At 38.1% G+C, this 25,309-nt stretch overlaps 4 protein-coding genes across 5 annotated transcripts; 3 read left to right on the top strand and 1 right to left on the bottom strand.

Annotated features, from left to right (window-relative positions):
* Position 1: 1 nt before the first annotated feature.
* Positions 2 to 5,349, top strand: LOC111327518 (uncharacterized). Of its 2 annotated transcripts, XM_088740287.1 has the most exons (5): positions 2 to 132; positions 582 to 753; positions 1,453 to 1,483; positions 3,883 to 3,955; positions 4,358 to 5,349. In XM_088740287.1, exons 2-5 carry the CDS (start codon positions 704 to 706, stop codon positions 4,513 to 4,515), a joined length of 312 nt encoding a protein of 103 aa, XP_088596413.1. In that variant the 5' UTR covers positions 2 to 132; positions 582 to 703; the 3' UTR covers positions 4,516 to 5,349. The 2 variants fall into 2 exon arrangements, with proteins under 2 accessions (XP_088596413.1, XP_022787463.2); XM_022931728.2 differs by lacking the exons at positions 2 to 132; positions 582 to 753 and adding an exon at positions 963 to 1,088.
* Positions 5,330 to 16,416, bottom strand: LOC111327532 (histone acetyltransferase type B catalytic subunit). The gene is made up of 15 exons (XM_088740276.1): positions 15,894 to 16,416; positions 15,725 to 15,793; positions 15,245 to 15,320; positions 14,701 to 14,737; positions 14,012 to 14,089; positions 13,219 to 13,261; positions 13,009 to 13,127; positions 11,116 to 11,203; positions 10,295 to 10,328; positions 9,355 to 9,459; positions 8,243 to 8,286; positions 7,105 to 7,167; positions 6,806 to 6,957; positions 6,029 to 6,145; positions 5,330 to 5,683 (listed from the first exon to the last, which is right to left on the bottom strand). Exons 1-15 carry the CDS (start codon positions 15,898 to 15,900, stop codon positions 5,516 to 5,518), a joined length of 1,200 nt encoding a protein of 399 aa, XP_088596402.1. The 5' UTR covers positions 15,901 to 16,416; the 3' UTR covers positions 5,330 to 5,515.
* A 1,235-nt stretch (positions 16,417 to 17,651) lies between these two features.
* LOC111327546 (substance-K receptor-like) lies at positions 17,652 to 19,384 on the top strand. The gene has a single exon (XM_022931757.2). The coding sequence runs from the start codon at positions 17,751 to 17,753 to the stop codon at positions 18,801 to 18,803; it is 1,053 nt and encodes a 350-aa protein (XP_022787492.2). The 5' UTR covers positions 17,652 to 17,750; the 3' UTR covers positions 18,804 to 19,384.
* An 825-nt stretch (positions 19,385 to 20,209) lies between these two features.
* Positions 20,210 to 22,523, top strand: LOC148719189 (tachykinin-like peptides receptor 86C). Its single transcript, XM_088740279.1, has one exon. It carries the CDS (start codon positions 21,000 to 21,002, stop codon positions 22,059 to 22,061), a length of 1,062 nt encoding a protein of 353 aa, XP_088596405.1. The 5' UTR covers positions 20,210 to 20,999; the 3' UTR covers positions 22,062 to 22,523.
* The last annotated feature ends 2,786 nt before the right edge of the window (positions 22,524 to 25,309 follow it).

Raw genomic sequence — 25,309 nt, 5'->3', positions numbered from 1 at the left:
ACTTTTGCATTTAGGTTGGACTATTTTGTATTTCGATGTGCACCCTTTGATTGACTGTTGTGTAATCAAAATTTAACAGAGCAGCCAATGAGAAGAAAGAAAGAAATCTCAAGGAGCCAATGGAATTTCAAAGTAAGCTACCAAAAGCACAGGAAAATGCATATATCTTATTAACCAATCGTGAGGGCCATACTAGGAGAATATTGGCCCGAGGTCTTGACAGTACAGACCGAGCACAGCGAGGTCCGTACAAAAAAGACCTAGGGCTGATATTCTTCCAGTATGGTCCCGAGCAAGCTTGGTTAATAAGAGATTTATTATATGACTGAAGTTCAAAGGGACACGAGTGCAGTATCATATGGGGCCATTCGGGACAGTGCCCGGTCCAATACTGAGAGAATATTGACTAGCAATAGAGCATTTTGATTGGTTGATTTTAGTTATTGGCCCTCTGACTGCCTGAGTTGTGTAGTAAAAGTGAGTAGCGATTGGTTTTATGCTTTTTCCAATAAAAGGATGTAAAGAATTACAATCCATTCAATCCCGCTTACTCTTTACATTCTGATGAAATTTGCTTCCAGAAAAGCAACTGGCTCTTTGGTGGAAGGGAAAATTTTCTGCAAATAGATGATCATTCACAGGAGAGTCCTTGGGGATTTTCCCAGACTAGAGGTCAACGTGAAAAATCTAAATCGTGCCTCTAATGTATAAGACTTTTCCAACAAGCTTCAGAATTGAAGATGTCGTCAAGCAGTAAGTCTTTGTTCAATTGATCCATGTGATATTTGGGTGCTTTCCCCTCTCCCTCTAGCCCACGTATTGCCATACCCTCCCCTTCAAGGTGAAATGAAAGGGAGGGAGGGTCCCCTCTCCTCCGTTTCACCCTCGTGGGGAGGGTACGGCAATACGTAGGCCACTCTCCCTCCGCCCCAACTTCTTTAATCTGAAATTGAGGCTCAGGACTACTCCACAGTAAAGGCTCGGTTACTTTCGTAGATGAAGAAGAAAAGGCTCGGTTACATTGTAGATTTACCAAACCTTGCAATTTACAGAAGGAGATCGAAGATGCCACTACGTTATCTTCTTACGTAAGGCTTGAAGCTTATTTACCGGTGTTAAGTTTGTTTTGTGGTGGAAATTTCCAGTTTATCATTGCAGTTTATTGGTGGTGCAAGTAGAATAATCGTAAGGAAATTTCACGGAAAACCAACTTCAATTAGTATTCCATATCGTCATCGGGTTGAACACGTATTGAACGCGTATTGAACAGTGAGAAAATGAACCGGACCATGGTGACGCTTTAATTTAATACCTGATTTTTAATCAGCCTTTTAATCGTTAAACACAATGCGATCATTAATGCTATGAGTCCTGTCCTTCACCATAAAAGTTCTTAGTCACTTTTCAGATATGTTTGAAAAAGAAATTTGACTTTGATTCCATGGTTTGTAGGTTTCTGGCCAATAAACAAGTTGTCGATAAGGTAAGTAATGAATCCAAGGAACATATTGCGGCAAAGAAATCTTTACTGCAGAATGCATAAATTGTGAGTAAATGTTTTAAGGCAGAAGTTAAAGGCTACGTTAATTAACTTATTAAGTCACCTTTCCCCATTTTACACAACTGTAAAATGGACTATTGTGGAGCAAAGTTTGATGCATTAGACTGTCCTTTACTCTAGAATTTGGTTCTATCAACTGGGTTGAAAGTTATAAAGTCAATTGAACACCGTAAACAGTTCATAATCCTGACGTTTCAAGCGTTAACCCTTTAGTAGAGGGAAAGAGCTGACAATCAAAATTTCCACTTTAGAAACTCTACATGCCATTAGAGACAGCACGTCACCCAAGCCGAAAATAGACTGGACACTGCAAGGTACTTGGAAGGGGAAGTCTGGTTTCGATAAACAAGGGTGCCTGACGAACCCTGACCCGTGACAGCCTGACTCCTAAAATGCTCTAGTTTCAAGTGAGATTTTGCAGATCATCGAAGTTTTTAACGTTACGAGCCCTGACCCCTGCTTTACCGGTGCAGTGCTCTACCATTTCAGCTATAAAGCCAACTGGGATTTGGGCATTTAAGTAAATTTTCAAGTATAATCCTGTAGAGGATGTTTCAGTTAGTGGAAGCGTTACAACAATCACGCAACAGTAATTTCCGGTTGCGACAGGATTATCGGCAAAGATTTTTTCAGCCTTTGTGACCCCTTTTCGAATTAAAGTGAAGTTGGTTTGTCTCCATTTATGAGTTAATGTGTAGCCCCAAATGGAAAAAAAAAATACTCACTATAAGTAGGTAGAAGATCGTCGAATGGTTTATCCCATATCATGTCTTGAAATGAATCAATAGTTGTTGCATATATCTCATGCTTAGTTTTTGGCTGATGAAAGCCTTTCGCAAACCACTCCATCTCCGCCTTGAAGGCGTAGGGCATTTGTCTTCTGCGAATTGTAGTAGAAGGATTAGAAGGATTCATCTCCATTAGATCAACAGTGAAAAAGTCAGGATCATGCAAGGGTATCGAACTGGTTTATTTTATTCAGGAATTTAAGGCGCACTTATTGTACTAGATACCAACTCCCTCTGAGTTATTTCTTAGTGTCCAGTCTATTTTCGGCTTGGGTGACGTGCTGTCTCTAATGGAATGTAGAAACTCTTTCCAGAGGTCAGTCAATGCCTTGATTATTAACTCAGCTATTAATACTCCCCAGGCCCCCAAAGATACAGCACCATGGTTACTTAACCCCTTCTGACACCACTCTATCAATTTACAGTGTTTCAAATTCAAACCTACATGAGTACTTTTCCACTTGGGAATTTGCTGTGTAGTACCGCTAAATAATTTTACAAGTTTTGCTGTATTTTGATGAGCCCGCAGGGCAAGTCAAAACACCAATAACGAGTAAAACTACTCAGTGATGCAACCCACCAAAACATCTAATAAGTTATTTATTATCCAACATGCTAAATTGTTATTTCAGTGCAGGCAAATTTCACGGATATTTATTTACGGGGAGTGCATGACAGATGTATGCAAAGCAAAATGGAATTGGCACATTGTGTTGCTGTTTCTATTGTCTTCAATAAATGATGAAATTTCAGTGTTGTTTAACTGCTTTTCTTTGTTCGATTTATCTAATAAATTTGGATCAATATTCGCCAGCCATTTGGACTCTTCGTTGCCTGAAAAATGATTTTAACTGTCTGCCAATTTTTTTTGCAACTTTAATCCAACTCATTGCTTGCACAATGCGAGAACACCTGTCTAATAGGTTCTCTGGAGTACAAATACTGCATGATATTTGTACTCTACAAAGGTTAGTTAGATAATATTGTTAATTAGTACAAAACTTGTAATCATGTATTTTCCTAGCCTGCAGTGCCGGCGTATTTTGGGCGCACGAGTGCACATTTTCATATTAGGCCGCCATCTTAGATTTGATAACTGTGGAGGATTGGGGCGAGGAAATATTTGCCGAGGGAGTAGGTGTTAAGTAGAAAAATGGGCAGCGGGGAGAGGGAGGGGAAGGGGAAAAAATATTTTTCCCTTCCCCTCCCTCTCCTCCGCTGCCCATTTTTCCACTTAACACCTACTCCCTCAGCAAATATTTCCTCACCCCAATCCTCCACAGTTACCGAATCTAAGATAGCAGCCTAATATGAAAATGTGCACTCGTGTGCCCAAAATACGCCGGCACTGCAGGCTAGTATTTTCCTTTTCTTTTAAATAGTAAATTCAAATAGATGTTTTGAATGATGAATGTTTTAATGATCACCCACAATTCACAGGACGTATTTGTTATACATTATTATTAAGTAACCATTTCAAGGCCTCTAAATGGGAAGTAAATGTCAGACTAATAGTGTTTTTACTGTTGACAGCTTGCCAATTCATACCCCATTCGCCGTCTGGCTCAGCTCACACATTACACATACAGACAAGTAACACTGTGGGGTGAGTTTGTAATTAACACGTTCATTCTTAGGAGGGGGCACTAGGATTTTCAGTTGCAGCTTTGACTATTTTTTAGATAAGTTTCGCTTTCTCTTCTGAGTGGCAATTATGTGCCTTCATTGATCTCGAATAGCTGAAAAACCACTGTATTGGATCAATTAGGGTTTTGGATATGAAAATTTATTGGTTTTGAGTTTTACAAGTGCCTCAGAAGTTTAAGGATCAATGTTAGTCGGGAATTGATATTTAACCACAATTATTATGAGGATCATTATTACAGCTTGAGAATCTACCAGCTTTCCGATCAAAAATGAAATCACTACCCCTCTAAATTATGTTGGGAATAATTTAGTCCCAGTGAACACAACTCAAAGACAAGATCTTATTTCTTTTTGTTCATAGGCAATGATGCTCTTGATAAAGCCGTCAAATCAAGGGAAGCTCAGGGATATGTTCAGCAAAGTAATCAGATGTCAAACAGAGTTGTTTCATTCTCAAGGAATTTTTTCAAAAATATTCAAGAAGAGATAGAAAAGATCCAACAGAGGCCAAGATATTGACACTATCACCCTTTCATGGGTTACCTTGTGACACCTTGAAGGGGTTTAAAAGCACCCACATCTTTTTCTTGTTTGTTCCACGACAATGTAGAAAGTTATGGACTTTTGAAGTGGTTTAAAAATTGACAGGTTGCAAAGAAAATTGATTTTTCAGCTTGCCCTATTCAACCATTTTCCACTGAACCCAAAACTCTTCATACTGGCCTTTCCTCATCTGATGACAGAAGACTGAAAATTTGTTTCTTGCCCTTTGGGTAAGTGATGAAACAAATCCACTAACCCAAGTGGAAATTCAGCTCGCCTTTGGCTATGGGTCAGGACTTTCTACGCATGCTGCTTGAACCTTGCATTGTGGATTATATTCCAGTTGTTACAAATTGCAAGACCATGGGACCACAGAATTTTGGACAAACAGAAGGAAACTTAAATTTCCACTTTGCAGGGGATATGGTTACACCTCAAAAGAGACACTTGAAAAAGAAATGTAAATGCCAAGAAAAAAGCATTATCAAGTTAATATTTGATGTTTGCTATGTAGCTCTTGAAAACTGATTTTGACAGTCAAGTCTAAATTTACTGAACCACAAGTAAAATGCAGTGATTTATAGTTTTTTGTATAACAATGGATGTTTGTTTTCCTATCTTCATATTTTTCTAGGGTGGAATGTTCAATATTGTAGCATGGAATCCTACAATGTCAGGCTGAATAGCTGGTACTAATTGCTCATTCTACATTGTCATCTTGCAGTAAAGATGAAAGCCACATTATACTGATGGCAAAAATAAATGAAAGTCTCTGTTTTTCACCCAACAATAAAATCAAGAGTTCCAAAAGCCATGTTTTTAAATTTAAGACTTTGTGGTTACAACATTTGACAGTTTTCAACTAGCCTAACTAACCCCTCCATCATTTGAATTTCGACAAAAAACAATATTTTAACTGAGCCAAGTATTCTTTTTTTTTTGCACTTGGTCAGCAAGTCAGTTGGTAATATAAGGTTCAAGATGCAGCAATTCTTTCAATGGTTTTCCTGTAGTGTGATTCCAGCTCTTGGTACAACTGCTCAAGGTGCTGCATTCGCTCTTGTGGAGTCTGCATGTTGACAGTTGCACTCAGTTCTTCAGGCTTTAAGATAAGCTTCAGCTTTTCCATATCAGCTTTCTCTTTCTAAATAAGATATAATTTAAACCCTTAAAAAAAAACCGCTGTTCACTTCTATCCTGGCAAGGTATATTTATTTTAGAGTCATTTGACAGAGATGAAATACTACTATGAAATATGAAAACTTAAACTCAAAAACTTACTTCTCACATAGAAAATCTAAACTTTTTATGCTCATTGTGGATGTACTTCATAAAAATAGTTTCTAATTAATTTCACTACATGGGCACGAATAAAAATAATAAAATTTTGTTTCAAATGCCAAATGGTACAATGTGGCTGTTAAAAATGTCAGGTGAGAAGTTTCAGCAATGTTTCTCTGAGTATTTAGCAATGCATTGCACATTATACCTGAAAAGGGACATTAAGCCTCTTTTTCACTTCCAGCCTGTAAGACTTGTAATCCTCTGCATTGCTAAGATCTGTGACACGAAGACGGAGAATCTCATAAACTCTCCTGCACTGAATCTGAAGAAAAGAAAGAGAAAGGTTTACCAAAAAGGTCTCACCTCAATCTAGCATAAACTAACATTACTGATTACTATTTTACCCTTAATAATATACATGAAAAAATTTCTCTGTTCTGATTGGTTAAGATGAATGCAGTTTTCAGTTAATTCAGTGTAGAAGAGAGTTAATTCAGTGCAAAGAAAGAACAAACCAGGCATTCTGATTGGTCAGAATGATTGGTCAAGGTCAATGTCACTTGCAGGGTTTGAATAAATTATTTTTGCACATGATGTGCAGGCTTTTCTTCTGCATAGTTATGAGAAGCTACCTTGTATTTTTTCATGTCTATTATTAATACAAAATCACATGATTTTCTCATGCAATTTGGAATAAATAAGCACTTGTAAATTTTTTCAAAGACCACAAATTGCACTCGCCCTACAGGCTCATGCAATTTTGTTAAGCTTTGAAAAAATTTACTCGTGCTTATTTATTCCAAATTGCACTCAAAATCATGTAATTACCTATACTAACTGTATCTCTAAATTTGATCATTTCATCCATGCTGGGTAGGTTGTTCAAAATACAATTCAGCTGCAATTAAAACCCCACTTGAGAACACAAGCATCTCCACCATTTTGCTTTTTCATCCCATCAATCACATATGAAACTTCTCACCTTGTTGATTTTCAGTTTTTCCTGAGCCTCTTTCACCATTTCACCACTAAATCCATTGAGCAGGTTCTCTTGTGAAAATGCTGACAGATTAATACAAGCCAAAGCATCCACATAGTCTCTCAATCTCAAGAAGTCATAGGAAGGATCCTCAACTGTAAAAGAAAAAAAAAAATAGATGTACTGGTACAAAACAATGAGTTGGTGTTAAATAGTAAGAAAGGAGAGAAACAAACATTTGCAGCAGAGAGGAGTGGCATGCAGCTCCATGCTCCAGTTTGTTCAATTCCATCATTGCTCACCTGTTATGTCCAAGACTTGTGGGTCCTTAATGTAGAATTTGTCAACTGTTTGAAGCATCTGAGCTGAAATGAAAGCAATCATCAGGAAGCTTCAGGAAACATGTAACATCCATGCAAGGACGTTACAGCATATTTTTATGCCAAATGGAGGCTATTGTGTTCTTCAAAAGTTTTTGTAATCTGCAGGTAAAATATTTACAAACAATTTACTGTTTGCAGCATGTACAATGTTCACTTTTCAGTATTCTCTGGTACATCTTTATGAACAAACATGTCCCTTCCTCTGTAACAACACTAATCTTGAGTCAAATTTTAACCCATTAATGGCCGCAGCTTTTGTGGAAAACTGTGTTTTGAAGCTAGTCCAGCAGATTTCGGGTCACTGTTGGGGTTTTATAAGCTCTAACTTAGCAAAAACCACTTGACAGCTCGTGCACTCGACGGCCTTTCGATCCAAATGCAAAATGGCGGCCTGAAAATCTCGGGCACGCGCAGAGAGCAAAATTTGGACATAGTTTTTGGGTTGAAAAGTCACGCCCCACTTATGACTTCTACTTTTCTCTCTTTCTCCTGCCCTTTTTTTCCCCTCTCCTTGCCTAAAGTTTCTCCTCACTTGCTGGAAATTGAGTAGGCTTCATTTTGGTGTAGAGATTTTTCAGAAACTACTCATTATTTTCAAAGCACATGCTCGGAAAGGTAGGTGGGTAGTGAAACACGATCTTCGTGCAGATTTTCCAGTCAAAGTGACACGGTTTTTTGGCTATTTCTCCAATCTCCTCCACTCAATTGCGCTCATTCTGGTATCGTCTGCAAGATATTTTCAACCCCTTCAAGTACATGCTCGAATTCGTGCTCCAGAGTTAAAATTGATGACGTCACAGGGCGTAGAAAGGGTGTGGGTCCCCATGGGCGCATACGGGCGCACTGGACGTTAATGGGTTAAATGAACCCTTTTATCTTAGTACACATAAGGTTTGAAAATTTGAGAATATCAATTGAGGTATTACTGTATCCTTGCATTATTCCCTGGTTTTAGCTGGGGTATATTTGTTCACATAATGCATTCAGACCATCATGCACTAGAAAAAGTATCTAATGGATTATGACACATATTAGCAACTTAACACAATGGACTAACCTCCATGGCCTTGTCTTTTAAATGGAGGAAGAATCAACATTTGGCTGCAAAATGAAATCAAGTTTTACCAAGTAATTTGTATCCACTAATGAATTGCTCAGTGATGGTATTTGGCATTATTTTCATGCAACTTGCTTCTAAACATACTTATGAATTCAATGTACAGTATTTCCTTGAATAAGCACCCATGCTCTAATAAGCACCTCTAACTGCCTCCCGGTTAGCTCAATGGATAGAGCACCGGACTGTTGAGCGGGAGGTTGAGGGTTCGAGCCCTGGCTGGACCAACACTCAAGGTCTTAAAATTACTGAGGAGAATGTGCTACCTTTCTATAATCAGGAAATGGATAGACATTCTAGTCTTCTCAGATAAGGACCAATAAACTGTGGGTCTCCTACAGGGTTGGGGTAGGAGATGTTAATTTCCCATGCACAAGATCACTGTGTGGTGGATGTCTTCCCCTGGGGTGGGATGGGTGGGTACTAGGCCCTGCAGTAATTGGCGAAAGCTGTTGCAGGGTCCCTGCCTGTCGGCAAAGCTAATAAATTAAAATTAAATGTATTTAACAACTATTTGCTGAAGGCGAGGTGAATATCGTCGAATAATCCCCAAGATGAAGTCGAGGGGATTATTCAACAATATTCACCGAACATAAGACAAATAATTGTTTTAGTATAATTTCAGAGCTGAACAACAGAAATTTCTAAAATCATAACATTTTAGTAACATTTATTAACATTTTATTTTAACATTTTATATAAATCTCATGGAACAGTTTATATAGCATCATATAAGGAACCACTCGACCAATCAGATTGCTAGAAACTCTTTGCTCAGCACTGAAATTATACAAAGAATAAATATCCACCCCCCTAGGCCACGATTTCAAACTAGCACCCCCTCCTCCCTAAGGATGCAAGGGAAATCTGTTTCTACTTCCACTTTATCTATAACTCTTCAAGCTTCAACTACAGCAGAATCTGTACAGGAGAATAATAAGCACCCCCTTATATTAAATTCCCTCCCTCCTAGAAGCACACCCCCTTCTTTACGCTGAAATTTTAAATAAGCACTATTTGCCTATTTGAGGAAATATGGAACATGCACAAACCTAATGCGCGGTCTGATCTTATCAGGATATGCATAATACCGGTACACTGTCATGTATCCAACCAGACTGAAAAATGTCTCTCCAGCTTGTTTCCTTTTCTCAAATCTACAACATATTAGTTACAGACAAAATGTTACTGCTCTTTCTCTAAAGGAATCGGAAAACTATCACATTCTAGTGAGATCATGTGTACTTAAGGCATCTGTTGGTTGAGTGTACTATATGAGTATACTTAACAATTATTCCACGAGTGCGCATTGGATATGAGATGATAGATAGCCAACTCGGTGCATAGCGCCGAGTTGGCTATAATCATTTCATATCCAACAATCGTGAGTGGAATAATTGTTTTATTAAAAACATTAAATTAAATTATTCAATTTTATTCAATTTTTTAGCTCCCTTTTAATTTTAAGCTGACACGCATACTTGCCCTATTTGTAGATTATGGTATATTGGCTCATATACCATGATGGCTAAGCAATAAAAAGTCTTGAATTACATTATCCAATGATCCAGGTTTTAATAATATACCTTATTAAACGACTCGGGCAGTCAGAGGGCCAATAACTAAAATCAACCAATCAAAATGCTCTATTGCTGGTCAATATTCTCTCCGTATTGGACTGGGCACTGTCCCGAATGGTCTCAAATGATACCACACTTGTGTCCCTTTGAACTTCAGTCGTATAATAAATCTCATTAACCAAGCTTGCTCAGGACCATACTGGAAGAATATCGGCCCTCGGTCTTTTTTGTACGGACCTCGCTGCGCTCAGTCCATACTGTCAAGACCTCGGGCCAATGTTCTCCCAGTATGGCCCTCGCACTTGGTTAATAAGATATATGTATAACATTGGAAGTGTCAGTCGAGAAAATAGTGATATCTTAAAAAGGGTATTTTTGAATCAACTGAACATAGAGTAAACAGTAGACTTACAAAATGAAAAAGTGCCATCTTTCATCATCAGTATCTAATGAAGCAAAGCATACCAGGTGATTATTTAGCCATTCTTAACCCTTTGTTTTCCCTAAGAGTAACCAGCATTTAATTACACATTCATGTCACCAGAATTAAGGAAATGATCACCAACTAAAGAAGCTCTTGATTGCTTGTTCGCAAGTTAGAAAATATACTGAGGACAGCATGGAGAATATGCATTCTGTTACTAGGGTGTTCTGGGAAATTCAAATCTGTGCCTCCTCGATACTAATGGGGTGCTAATACCAACTGAGCTACACCTTGAAGGCCAAACAAGTTCAGTGGGTTCTTTTTTCCTGGGAAGGAATCTGATCATGATGAAATTTATTTAAATGAAAATTGTAAATTGACAAGTGATTAAGATAGATGATAACAAGAATGTAGCTAAGTAAGGTCCTGGGTGCCCATGACCCCCCCCCCCTCCCCTTTGTAAGCCCTTTTTTTGTCACATTAACAGGGCTTAACACTAACAGTGGCCCACTAGCCACAGTCTAGTAGAAATTCAGTTTTGGCTAGTGGTTTTTCAATTTCCACTAGCCAGTTTAGCTGGTAAGCAGACTGAAATTGTCGTAACATCTAAAAACATCTAAGATGTCACTAGCCACTTGGCTAGTAAGTTGAAAAGTTGGTGTCAAGCCCTGACATTAAGTTAAACATGGCCTAAAGGTTGACTAGGTAACCTTGAAAGTACCATCTGTTTGACACACAGTGTACCCCCCCTTTGAAAAATTCCAGGCTACACCATTGAATAAGACATGCTACCAAACACAGACTAGTACCTATATATGACGACGCATCAATGAACCATAGCAAGAATGTCTGGAGTTTCTCGTGGTAACCCCTGAGTCTCGGAGTGGTTACATCAGCCTAACCATAAAATGATGATATCATAATAATTATGATGGAGTGATCACCTGTGATACGTTGTGATTTAGAAAAACAAACATACCAATTTAATTCCTATCTACCATGATAGTTTCAGTTTGTATCAATGAACTTCTAGGGTAAGAGGACAAAACTCAAAGTGGTTTGAGAAATTTGAAACCAAGAAAAATTTTAAAAGCCTACCAAAACTGGGCTGCAGAATGCTCATAAGTGAGCTACAATAAGGCAGTATGTTACCATCTTTAGCAAAACTGATGGGGCATTCACAGCAGAACAGTTGAAAATGAACACATTTTAAAACCCTTGAGCCACCAGTACCCCTGTTCCCTCTGCTATGTCCAGGAGTTCCAGGACAGTTTGCAAAGACACTGCTCTACCCTTTTGCTACACAAGCTGAGTTACTTTGCTTGCTTTGCTTACCTCCCTCCCTCCCCTCCTCTCTCCCACAATTTTGGTTAGTATAGGTCATTTTGCATATCAGTTTTGTTAGTCTCCTGTTAACAGGGGCCTGGAGATGAGCTATGGCTCAGTTGCCATTATAAAAAAATAAATAAATAAATAATCATAATTTAGCAATGGACATTCCACTAGGTGGCTCTTCTTAGTCCACTGTTTCCAGATCTAATTGGAATTTGGAATGTTGGTTTTTGTGGAGGGTGGAAAACAGGAGAACTCAGAGAAAAACCCTCGGAGCAAGGATGAGAACCAACAACAAACTCAACCCACATGTGACGCCAGGTCCGAGAATAGAACCTGGGCCACAGTGGTGGGAGGCGAGTGCTCTCGCCACTGTGCCATCCCTGCTCCCCCACTAAGGAGATTGCTACCCTCCCTTACTGCTTCATCAATCCTTTGACTTCCAGAAGTGATTGATGAACAAGTAATTTCTCCCTACAGTATCCGTACAAGTAATGAGAATACTAAGACTTATCAGGAAGTTGTTCTGTTGATCTGGCACCAAATTCTTGTAACTTATTCACAATGAACTGTGTATTGGCTAAAGCGGAGAATTAACAAACAGATCTTATGACTTATAGGGTCAACAGCTGCACATACCCCAAAACTATTGTAAAAGTGTTTTGATTCACATTTCATTCTGTACCAACAGGAATTAGTATAGTAGGTACATGTGTTAACATGCCTTCGAGTGAAATATGGTTTTAAGAAGCAAAAGTAAATTTTTCAAAGACAACAGAATTACAGGCGAGTGTACTTTGAAGTCTTGTAATAATAATAATAATAATAACACCTTTATTTAGACATGATAATGTTTTTAAAGCTGACAGCTTGTGGGGTCATGTGTAAATCTAAATAAACTCCAAATTAAATAAATTCAAATGATGATGGTTTTTGAGGAGAGGGGAAAACTGGAGTACCCGGAGAAAAACCTCCCGGAGCAGAGTAGAGAACCAACAAACTCAATCCACTTATGACGCTGGGTCCGGGAATTGAACCCAGGACACATTGGTGGAAGGCAAGCACTCTCACCACTGCGCCAACCCTGCTTCCCATAGAAGTGCTACTCTATATCAAATTGCATGAGAAATCATGCTGTTACTTGTCAATTACTTAGATGAAAAAAGCATTACAGGGAGTCAAGACAGATGAAATTTTGACAGAGCATGCTATCAGTAACTTGCACTTTTGCCGCTACATTTTGCACTTGTGTCACATGAAAAATACACTCATTTTCAGCCAATCAGAAACACATAATTTTTCATGTATGTTATCAAGTCAGTGATTGAACCACATAAAAACATGTGATTGCTCACCAAGCGAAAAGTTACCTTATACATCTCATATTCAGCATTGTTTTGCTTGTATGAATGCAGCAGCTCCCCCATTGGTCTGAATTTTCCTTCACCAGGGAGTTTGGCAATAAATTCATCTAAATTTGTCAGAAATCCTAGCAGATACAAAGCAATTAATTAAATAATGGTCTACAAAGTGAAGAAATCAATGAAAGCAAAAACTGAATTCATAGGTTTCCACCTCACCAGCAGGATATCTGTCTGCAATAATATTCATTACAGGATCAGGCTGGAGAGCAAATAAATTGATAATATGAGCTAAATAGATCACAATTAACTTTATGTTATTCTACTTGTCTGTGAATAACATCAAAACTTTTATCCAGTGCAGCAACACGCCACAATTAAAGCACTTTTAAAAAAAACCTCTTAAAAATTTCTTTAAGAATAAACACTAGCGAGAAAAACACACAACTTTTCGATGACTCCATGTTGTGTGTTTTTCGCGCTTGTGTTTATTCTTAAATGTCTAACAAAATCTAATGTCATTCGAATATTAAGCATTTCTTGAAGAATTAAATCCCAAAATCCTCTCTTTCTCCCTTTCTTTAATTTGTTTCCCTTCAATTTATTAAATTTATAAAATACTTAAATTATCCCTCTCCAAGGCTGTGCTCTAAGGAAAACTGAATGAAGCTCATCGCTCTGAAACTGTGAAATCCAGGGTGCTCAGCGTATGCTTTGTATAGAAAAACTAAAATTCCTGAGTCTCCTGAGAGCAAAAGTAAGGTGCCAAGGGTTACCAGGTGCTACTAGACCACAGCCTTGCCTTTCTTCTGAACAAGATTCTAATTTATCAGGGATAAACACTCAGGTATCCGCTATACCCCAAGGCAGAAAAATACTCCAAGCCGGTAAGGAATCTAATTGAGATCACAATACAAAAAAATACCACTTGAGATCAAACTTAGACTCTTCTATCAAGAGTCTGTCACAATAATCTTAAAATAAAGGTGTAATAGAGCAAGAAACCTCTTACCTCTAATCCCTTGCTATTTATCTGTCCATCATGTTTCATACCTATGTAAGTAAGAAGACTTCCAGCATGATAGTACAACTGAAAAAAAAAAAAAAAAAACAGAAAATAAATGACATGAATAGCCCTTTTCCAAATTACCCTTGGCCTCATTTTCAAAACGAGTCTTGATCCTTTCATATGATAATAAGTTTTCATTCACATGCAAAATAAACTCATTTTCACAAGAATGGTTGGGCACCAGGCCTCGTTTTGAAAAAGAGGCCAAGGGTAATTTGGAAATGGGCTATATATCACATTCATTGAGCACCACTTAGTAACTAGCCACTTGACTGTTAGACAAACAAACTGCCTGAGTGACTGACTGACTGCTGGAAAGTTAGATGAATAAAGGGGTTAAGTTTTTAAAAGAAACTGTGTTGCTATGTCAGTGGGGATTATAAGGTAATTTAGTTATATCAACTAAGTTGAAATTGTAAATTGGCCACCGTAAAGAGTTAAAAAGCTGACGTTTTGAGCGTTAGTTCTTTGTAAGAGCGAATGATGGAAAGTTTAACTGACTGGCTGGAGAGACAGACTTGCTAGCTGACTGACTGACTGATTAATCAACCAAGTACATAATTTATAACAAAGCTCAGTCTTGCAAACTGCAGGCTTACTACCATGCTTCAGTTGATTGATTAGAGATTTACCTGTACTTCCAAGTCGCTGTAACCAAATATGGTTTCACTGCAAAGAAGAGAAAAATTTGAAATTACGTTTATCCTTTTTACTTTGATTTCTAACTGAATTTGGTTATTCAACACTCATCCAGAGCGCTGGACTGTAGTGCGGGAGGTCGAGGGTTGGAGCCATGGCCGGACCAACACTCAAGGTCTTAAAATAATTGAGAAGAATTTGCTACCTTTCTATAACATCAAGAAATGGTTAGATATTCTGGTCTTCTCAGATAGGGACGAATAAATGGAGGTCCTGTCTCCTGCAGGGTTGGGGCAGGAGATGTTAATTTCCCACACACGAGATTACTGTGTGATGGATGTCCTCCCCTGGGGTGGGATGGGTGGGTTAGGACAGCGGGTCCACATCAGCTATTACAGCTGCCAATTAATCAACCTGCTTAAACAAATAAATGAACTTCAACTTCAACAACAACAACCAAAACGCACTCTACACCTTGAATTACAAATACGGTAAATATTTATCTGTTGGAGAAGGGAAAGAGTGTACAAGACTCACTTGTCACCGAAGTACTGGTGCGAAAACGTTGGATGGAATTCTTTACCCTTGTCAAATACATCATTCTCACATTGAACTGCAGAGAGAGGGTAAAATAGGTTGAAGAAGATTAGTAACTCTTACGAGCGTGTCTACAGTTTTCTTCCCTGAGATGGAGCAGATTATCCTGTACTTAAAACTGAGAGACAAATTGCATAAAAGGAGCGTTGATTTCAGTTTCATTCCTGAAGTACGTACACCCAGGTTTTTTTTTTTTTTATTTTGTACTCAACGAGTTTCCTGCCTTTCTTGATTAAAACATGGACATCTGCAACAGAGCTTTAGTTTTCTATTCTCACAAGCACAACGCTGTAAGGATATTTATAACTCTATACCACTGAGGCACGTAAATAAAGATTTCATTGGAGAGCTCCATTGGCAGAATAGAGGTTAACGTAGTGCACTTAAATTTGTACACGAAAAAGTCGATCAAAGGCTTACCGAGCTTGAAACGTACAGCTGTGTTGGAGTCGCATTTGTAGCGAGTAAGAGCCTGGTCTGCCATAGACGCTAAAAAAAAAAACAAACAAAATATCACTACGCTGTACCACAAACGATATTAGCAACAAATGTAGTGTTTTCCCCCAGAAATGATAAAAGAATTACTCACCTTCCATGTTGGCAGTTCGCGCGCTTTCCACTCAAATGCACTAGGCAGCTGACTAGTAATGACTGTGGGACTTTTTTCCCCAGTCCCTCCTGGAAATACTACTAGACACCCAAGCATATTTCCTTTTTTGCAATATTCATCCATGCAACTATTTCTACATTTCATTTTTTATTTTATTTTCTCTCTCTTTTATTGCTTCCGTCCTCTTTCCTCCTTTTATCTCTCGTTCGCTTCGGCCTGTTAACTGGAATATTTTTCTCCTATAGGGGAATTTTTCTCGGATTTCCTACAGCAGATTTCCCCGGCCCTGGTTCGGCCCTGGCACATCGCGGTGTTTAACTGAAGAAACTCTTCACGGAAAAAATATCTTATTTTTCCATCAGCACAGCCAAACTTGCCCGAAGTATTTTTTTAAATCTTCACCTGGCCTCCATGGATAAAGTTATGAAGCGAAAACCGTTTTACGAAACCTGTCTATTTCTATTTTCAATTGTGGAAAATTTCGATCCTTGCATGCAGTCTTTGATTTGTAGGGTTGTTTTATAGAAGCAAATGTAAGAGGACGTCAAGGTCATTCGTCATTTCTCTCTTTTCATCGACACAAGAAGTAAATAAATCGTGATTCAGAAAAGAAAAATGCCAAGGAAAATAGATTGATTATGTCCTTAGCCCATAAACTTAAAAGTATTTTACAGATTATCACGAAATAGAATTTCAATAACTCTTTCATGAAAGATTTCCCGAAAGAAATAAAATTCAGCCTTAAAATGAAACCAAATTAAAGGAATGTTTGATTTATCTAACATTTCAGCTTGCAAAGAAGGAAATGGTAACCGGCATGGCCTCGATGCAGAGTTAGTAAGAAATCTGAGCTGAAGTTTTTTATGCAATATTCTATATGTCGACACACCTGTCTTTTCCTTATTACACCCAACCAGTTTGAGTTATCTGCTCTCTTTGACAGGGTTCTTAAGTACGCTTAAAGTTACATTTGAGCTCACCTAAGTAAAGGGCTGACGTATTTGGTTATTCACAAAGTTCAAAAGGTTTCGAAATGAAGCATGTTGTTCCAAGAAATAAACAGATACTGAATGGAATAAAAATTCGTGAAAAACAAGAATTGCGACTTTGATTCTCAAACCTGATCGCTAATTTTTGGTTTATATTCAATGCGTCTCTTTGAACAGGAATAAAATAAATTTTCAGGATGAGAAATAGACTAATTTAAGGTGAGTGTTTTTTTCTTATAGCATTACATTTTGGAGATTTTTTTTAACAAGATCGGGCGACCATTAAGTGACAAGTTTGTTCTTGTGTACGTGTACATGATAGTTTGAATTACTGGTTACTTAAATCATAAATTTTGACTTAAAAAAATATCTTGGAACTTGGATATTTTAATTGGTGTTTGAATTAAATTTTTCATAAAATTGAAGTGAAAATAGAACATATTCTTGAAAAAGATAAATATGACAACTGGTCATAAAAAAAAAAACACCTTGATTGACATAAATTAATATAACTCACGCTAAATTGCGGACAAACCCGAGGCTAAAGATCCGAAAGCCAAAACAATTTAACAACATCAATATGGCCATTTGAGAGCGTATGAGTGAAAGACTGCATTATGAAAATTAGGTCTCGATCCCTCCCCACTTGAATAGCGAAGGAGCTAAAGATTGCAATATAATAACTAAATTTACTTTATAGATAAATTGCCCCGACCCCTCCCCCAAGCTATGCCATTGAACACTACCACCTGGCAAGAGATAAATACAAAACAGAGATCATAAAATTAACAAGCATCATTCACTGCAAATGAAATACTCAAAACTTGCTTTGACGAGGTGATACAAGATGAACAGTTCCTTTCTAGAAAATTCAACTTTTGCAAACGCAACCGAAGCCTCTAAGTGTATTCCTTTTAGAAAAGAAGATTCAGTCTCTGTGAAGGCCACAAAAGCCGCGTGCTTCACAGTTCTGCTGTTGTTTTCTATTTTTGGCAACGCTGCAGTCATCGCCATTGTTGCTAAAACCAGGCTCATGCAAACCACTACGAACTATTTGATCGCTAACATGGCAGCGTCAGATTTACTCCTTTCTACATTTGCGGTGCCCAGAGAATTGGCAGAGATATTCATTGGTTTTCGAGGATGGTTGTTCCACGGTTTGTTCGGGGCAATCCTCTGTAAACTTGTTTACTTTTTCCAAGACATTTCAACAGCTGTATCGATACAGAGCATTGTTTTTATTACGCTAGATAGATACACCGGGGTGGTGGCACCGTTTCGAAAACCATTTATAACCCCACGACGACGCAAGATGGTGATGGTTTCCACTTGGTTGATAGCGATGAGTCTACACGCCATTTATCTTTATATTTATCGCGTGGAGAGAGCGAATGGTGCAAATGTATGTTTTGTCAACTTTGAGCCAGGATTTGACAATTTACAGGGACTAAGAATAAACTTTATAATTTTGACACTTTTTTTGATCGTTATTCCTCTAAGTATCCTCATCGTTCTATATTCACTTATATTTAAGGCTTTAGAAAAGCAGAAATCATTTTGGCGAAAATGTTCCTCTTCTCTGCTCAAGAGCCGACAAAAGGAAAATACTGAAGTTATCAAGAAAATTCTGGTAATTATTTCTTTATTTCTGATCTGCATTTTACCCATGGATATTGTGGGTTTATTATTTCTTTTTGCATGGCATGAAGGAATTCCGTGCGGTATGGACAATTTAAGCTTCGCAGTCAAGTTTATTTTTTACTCCAACGCTTCCCTCAATCCCTGCTTTTATTTCATCCTAAATAACAGATATCGCCAGGGTCTGCGAAACCTCTTCAAAGGCCACAAAGGGTTGGTTCACGAAAGACAGATAAAAAGCGTTGAAATGACTACGTATTAGTAGCTGTAGCTAATCGACACCAGGCATGACATCTTTGAATGTAATAGTTTTTGTTAATGCTATTTTTTTTATTTTTTTTTCTGCTCGCGATAAATTAAGCTCATCAAAATGGGTAGATAGGCGGATCACACCGTAAGATAATATTGTTTTTTTAAGGGAGTGGGGGCGGATAAAAGGGTTTAACAAGAACTTGAATGGACAGTCTTGTCTTACACTCTTTTAACCTATATCACGATAATAACATCTGTAACCATCAAGAGATAATAAACTCTTCTATCCACAGCTAACTGTTACCAATCATATGCGGGCCTCGTTATTCTATATAGACAGTGTTTTTTAAAATGCACTTGACGCCAGTAAGTCTAAATTCAGAAAAAAAAAAAAAATTTAAGACTAAGTAGTTTTCACTCGTCAAGTAATTGAAAAATGGTCAAATCCAATTAACTTAAATGCAAATCCAGTTAAGAATCATGGGTAAGACTACACATTCAAGGATAAAACCTTGCAAGCTAATTTTGCGCCAAATACTCGTTTTATTGAGTATACACAAATAAATTTGAACTTAAGTTTTTGTTTATTAACACTGTCGCGATACTGGTTCATATTTTTCCTTTTTCTGCCTTAAGCAGTTAAAATGCAATGTTTCTTGACGTAACATACGGTATTTTCGAAATCATGGAGCATTAGATAAGAGAGCATAAAATTCTATTGTCTGTCGAAGAAAAAAAAGTCATTTTTTAGCGTATTTCTTTTACTGTTTTTGTTCTTACGTATTTCGAACTTTTTGTTTTTGTCTCCATACCAATTGGGTTGATATTTATTAAGAGAAAATGACGAGACCTTATTTCCTCTTGATGTTCTTCATTCTATATCGGAAAGCAAATTAAAATGTCCCCGAAAAAAGGCTTTCAAACGGAACTGCACGAAATTCTGGAATCTCGTGGGCTGATACGAAAAAGTTTATAGTAAGTAATATCTCTCGCAAGCTTTAGAGTCGACTTTTCACTCGATCCTGGACCTGACTACCCCTTAAACAGTATTCGACTCCAAAAAGCAAGCGGCTTATTTGCTAATTACGGACCAGACATTAATTGTCACCTAAGGGGCAGAGATTTTTTGTTGGGACCACATGGTTTTTTTTTTGCGCGAACGCCGAAGTCAAGAGGGTTATCGTCCTCGATTACCAAAATTTGGAATCAAGGAAAAACACATGCTAATGTTTTTGCACCCACCCAAATAATTTAAGATTACAATATGGAAATTAAGGTAAGGTTGAGTTATCGATTAACGGGATTGATTGATTAGTTGTAGTGGCAAGAGAGGTGAAATAAAATTAATTATATTGAAAAAAAAAAAAAGACTATTTTATGGCCCCCGCATGAAGTTGCTTGCATATCAAACTGCATGTATCAGTGAATATTTGCTAGTTCGCAGTAGCAAGCAAAATATTTTCCTGGCTTAAATTTGTTCAAATTTCTCCTCTCTCCAACGCCTACGCCTTTTCTTGGGGCTTTTCAGAAGCTAAGTTATTTGAGGAATTTCTTAGGAAAAATTTATTAGAGAAATCAACTTGGGCTTCAATTATTTCTTTTTCGATTCAGCAAGATGTTTTTTTTCTCATATAATATTTCTATGATCAAACGGTTTGAATTTCAGATATTCGATATCCTCAGTACGTGTAGCTGGCGACTTTGAGGAGATTTTAAGTAGCGAGGCCGCTCACTCGATATGCTCCGCCTCGTCATTATTCTCCTCATCTGCCTACAAAACCGCCAGCCATCCACCTTGGATTTCGATGTTGGAGTGAAAGATAGGAATCTTCGATATGGTTCCCAACCAGGCAGTTATCATCAACACAAACAGAAAGTAACGAAAAATCTTTCTATATCTCCATAAGGAAGAGGGCTTTGAAGACGTTTCTAATAGTGCACCAGTTTGACGCCAAGAGCAATATTGCCTCGAGCTTCTCTGTATCGTATTTTTCATTGTTTTCCTAAAAAGCACCTGGGCTTAACGAGGGGGTTTACGAGTTATGGGGTTGATTTAGAAAATTGGGGCCGCACTATGGTCCAAATGCGGTAAACCTATCCTTACCAGAAGTTTTCATCTGGGTTCTTTACTAAAGAAAAGTCCAATAGCTTTTCACTGTTATCTTCGAAATCATCCTCATTCTCATTCGTGAGCGGAAGAAAGACGATGCTGACTTCACCGGAAAATTCAACATATTGGAACTCAACCGAAGCGTCCAAATGCTTTCTTTTCAGTAAAGAAGATTCAGTATCCGTGAAGGCCATCAAGGCTGTATGTTACATACTTCTAATGTTGCTTTCGTTTTTTGGAAATGGGGCAGTCATCGCTATCGTTGCCAAAACCAGACGCATGCGAACCACTACGAACTATTTGATCGCTAACATGGCAGTGTCAGATTTATTCCTTTCTGCATTTGCGGTGTCCAGAGAACTGGCACAGTTATTCATTGGCTTTCGAGGATGGTTGTTCCACGGTCTGTTCGGTGCAGTTCTTTGCAAGGCTGTTTACTTTTTCCAAGACATTTCAACCGCTGTGTCGATCCAAAGCATTGTTGTTATTACGCTTGATCGATACACCGGGGTGGTGTCACCGTTTCGAAAACCATTCATAACTCCACGAAGATTAAAATTCGCGATTGCACTTATCTGGTTAATATCGATGGGTCTACACGCTATATATTTCTACATTGCTCGAATCGAACGGGTCAGAGGGTCAGGTGAATCTATCAGTATTTGTTTTTTCAGCTTTGAGCCGGCATTTGACACCGTGCGCGGGTTGCGCGTCAATTTTACAATTCTTTCCATGTTTTTGATCGCTATACCTTTAATGGTAATAATTGTTTTGTACTCGATCATGTTAAGAGATTTAAAGGGAGAGAAACCTTACTGGAGAAATTCTTCTTCTTCATTCTTGAAAAGCAGGCGAAAAGAGAACGCCAAAATTATTTGGAACATTTTGGCCATAATACTTCTGTTTTTCATTTGCATGTTGCCCGTAGATATTGTAGGTTTTTTGTTTTTTTTCGCATGGAATATGGAGGTTCCCTGTGGCATGGACCACTTAAGCTTCGTAGTCAAATTTTTATTTTATTCAAACGCTTCACTAAACCCATACGTTTACTTTGTACTCAACGACAGATATCGTCAAGGCCTAAGAAATATCATGAAAAGTTATAAATGCTTACCATTAAAGGCAAGGGAGAATGAGGTTGAAATGGAAACACTTTAGCCTAATAATTGTGCCAGGGGTTTTGTCAACAGGCGTTTCGTCTGTCAATGGCCAACAGATAAATGAATAAACAAATTGATGTTCGTTTTCAACGAAGAACAAAACTGCTCTTTTATAGAGTCGAATTAAGGTAACCTGAGGTTCCAAGCCTTTTCTGATCGGTGCAATGTGAAATCAGGGTGTTCTGCCATCAGGATCCATCGACCTTGTAGTGTACAACGTTGTGTGCTCGAAAGTTGAATCAAATAACTTAAGTGTTCTAGTTAAGTATGTGTAGCAAATTCAACGCGCAACGAAAAGCAATTTTCATTTTTTTTTTACTAACAGAATACTTCGCGGAGACATCAGAACTGATCTCTTCGGTCCATTGTAACATATCACATCAAAATTTTGCCAGTTGATAGCGATTAGAAACTTAGTGGTTGTTCTATTAAAAATTATGCACTGTTTGGTGTAAAAGTAGTGGACCATTGGTTATACTTTTGACTTGTTAAATGGAATGCCTCAAGGCAGAGTTGATTTCCCGAGAGACCTCAACAGTCAAATGTATTATTTTTCTACTTTCTTTAGGATAGTTGATCTTAATTTTTAATATCTTTTTTGTTATTTTAAAGGCTAGTACCCTTTCGTGCCAAAAAAAAAAAGAAAAAAGAATTAAAAGCGGGGGTAGCGTTTCATACCAAAATCATCAAAATTAAAAGAAGCCCTTGAAAGAGTGTTATTTACGCAAGTTAAACGTTTTCCGAAGAGCACTTAGATCCAAATTGTTTTGACAGCTGTCAAGATATCACAACGGAAAATGTCTCTCAATAAAGATGTCTCTCAATAAACGGTAAAAATTTAATTTCTATGTTAATGAAGCAAAAATTGAAACCAGGTTACAGACGGTTTGTAGTTCATTTCGGACCCTCTGCGGTCAAAATATTGGTTAGGAGAACGAGCGAATTTTCCAGGCGAGAGGGAGCAATCACGCGCGTGTCGCGCGTGGTGAGGTGCTCGTCCCCTCGCGCAATTCATCCACGTCACGGTTATGTACTACAGTAACAACTGCGAGTTAAGGTGGCTCGTACTAGTTTTCTCGCGCGGGGAACAGATAACTCTTGCGTCACGCGCGAGAGAAACGCGCGAAAGAAGCGCAAGATAAAAGACGAAAATTTAAAACAAAGATGGCGGCGCGAGGATTTTTTACTAGCGTCTAAAGACAGGAATGGCTCCGACCTGTAATTGGATGATAAAAATAGTAAAAGTTAATAAGTTACATCTTAACTCCTTGCACGTGAGTGTTGTTTAACCATGTGTCTCTAAGAGGAACAGTGAAATAACAATGCGAGCGAAAACACCGATGTGACAAACAAGAAATGGTTACTTACATAACGAGGGGAGGGCCTTTCTTGTTCTGCGAGGTCGTTCAACGGTGATCCGGCGATGACTAAGTTATCCGCTGACAAATTCCTCTGACTAAACTCTTTTGGTCAGTCTAGGCTCAGTTCAGGCGAACGATCAGAGACTGGAGCCATTCCTGTATTTAGTCGCTCCAATTGGAGCGACTAAATACAAGAATGGCTCTGACCTGTAATTGGATGATAAAAATAGTTAAAGTTAATAAGTTATATCTTAACTCCTTGCACGTGAATATTTCCTTTTTTCAGTTCCTTTTTTCGGTGTTGTGCAAAATAGACGAGGAGCCCGATGAATGGATTTGTCTTTCATGTGAACAACTTTCCCAGAAAGTCAATGTGGAAAGAGTACCGTATAACCCCATACATTAATTATGCATTCCACTTCTTTGTCTTTCACGACAAAACTTTAAAAACAAATTAAGTCTACTAGTCTAAATGCATAATTAATATATGGAGTGATATGGTACTCTTGCTAGTCAATGTTCCACGAAGAAAACTCCCTCGATTCCGGCCAAGCCACATTTCTCCAGTAGAGCATACTGTAAATTAAAAATATCGGTCGGAGCGTCACGTAACATTGCGTGATTTTCGAAACGTGACATGCAGTTGCTGCATTAAACTTTAGACATCACATGGCCCTGTATTAATTGATGAGGGCTCCATTCACAAGCATTGTAATGTTCAACTTAAGAAGAACTTAATAAAAAGCTCTTTCGATTTTATTTCAGTTTAAAATTTAATTCGCCAAAAAGAAAAAAAAAAAGAAAATTAATAAACGCATGAGTCGGAGCCATTCCTGCTAGCGGTGAAATACAGGAATGGCTCCAGTCTCTAGTCGTCCACCTGAACTGATTCTGCACTGACTAAATAAGTTTAGTCAGCGGAACGAGTCAGCAGATGACTTAGTCCTCGCCGGAATATCGCTGAACTGGAAAGGTCTCCCCTTCGTTATGTAAGTAACCATCTCTTGTTTGACACATCGGAGTTTTCAGTCGCATTGATATTTCCCTGTTCCGCTTGGAGACACACGATTAAACAATATTCACGTGCAAGGAGTTGAGATGTAACTTATTAACTTTTACAAACTTTTACTATTTTTAACATCTAATTACAGGTCGGAGCCATTCCTGTATTTAGTCGCTAGTGGATTTTTTTCCCCTTATGTGAGAGGTTTACCTAAGAGCTTGTATTTGATGTGTTGAGCGACCACAGTGAATGCAGGAGATAGAAACTAAGATAAAGAAGACGATTTTCGGAGAAGTAAAGGTTGCTTCACTTCAAATTTAAAAGAAATAGTCAACCGATATGAAATCTTGCGACGGCGAAAAAAGAACTCAAGTGAAGGATAATCTACCTGAAGTGGAAGAAGACTTTGAAACTTAAAGGAAAATAATATGATATAGCCAGAAGTCGTGTGTAGGATTTTTAAGATGAGCCCGGGAGGCGGTCTTTGACGGCTGTTTAATGATTTCTTAGCAGTAAACGTCTGTAAACATCAGATCATAGGTGCTCGCGCGAGCACACGCAATTGTCAGCGGTAGCTAAAACAGATCATGAGTAAATGACGATCTTATAGAATCCTGATCTTTAAATGTGCGAGAACGCGCATGGAAATTGCTAAACTGACGAAAGCTATTGCATGAAAACAAGTCCGGTGACCCCTTCTTTTTATTGTTCCAATATGATAATAACGTCGAAAGGAATCATCAGAAAAAAAAATAGAAAATTCTACGGAAGGAAATTTGCGATGTGTGAAAATTGCCTTTTTTCTAGATTTTCTGAAATTCCGCTCCGTAGAATTTTTTTAAAATCTTTGTGCATTTTCCTTTTCAAGTGCCAAATGCAATG

The sequence above is a fragment of the Stylophora pistillata genome, chromosome 12 (genome assembly GCF_964205215.1).
Source record: "Stylophora pistillata chromosome 12, jaStyPist1.2, whole genome shotgun sequence".
Taxonomy (NCBI): Eukaryota; Metazoa; Cnidaria; class Anthozoa; order Scleractinia; family Pocilloporidae; genus Stylophora; species Stylophora pistillata.
Note: the sequence above shows the minus strand (reverse complement) of the source record. Positions and strands in the feature narration are given on the sequence as shown.

Excerpts from the sequence above, each read along its gene's own strand:
- LOC111327532 (XM_088740276.1), bottom strand. Across the intron at positions 13,128-13,218 it reads TGCAGACAGATATCCTGCTG|GATTTCTGACAAATTTAGAT; the intron begins GTGAGGTGGAAA and ends TGTATCTGCTAG. Across the intron at positions 9,460-10,294 it reads AGATGGCACTTTTTCATTTT|ATTTGAGAAAAGGAAACAAG; the intron begins GTAAGTCTACTG and ends AATATGTTGTAG.
- LOC111327546 (XM_022931757.2), top strand. The coding sequence starts at position 17,751 with ATGAACAGTTCCTTTCTAGAAAATTCAACTTTTGCAAACGCAACCGAA.
- LOC111327518 (XM_022931728.2), top strand. The coding sequence starts at position 997 with ATGAAGAAGAAAAGGCTCGGTTACATTGTAGATTTACCAAACCTTGCA. Across the intron at positions 1,484-3,882 it reads ATAAACAAGTTGTCGATAAG|CTTGCCAATTCATACCCCAT; the intron begins GTAAGTAATGAA and ends TACTGTTGACAG. Across the intron at positions 3,956-4,357 it reads CAGACAAGTAACACTGTGGG|GCAATGATGCTCTTGATAAA; the intron begins GTGAGTTTGTAA and ends TTTTGTTCATAG.
- LOC148719189 (XM_088740279.1), top strand. The coding sequence starts at position 21,000 with ATGCTGACTTCACCGGAAAATTCAACATATTGGAACTCAACCGAAGCG.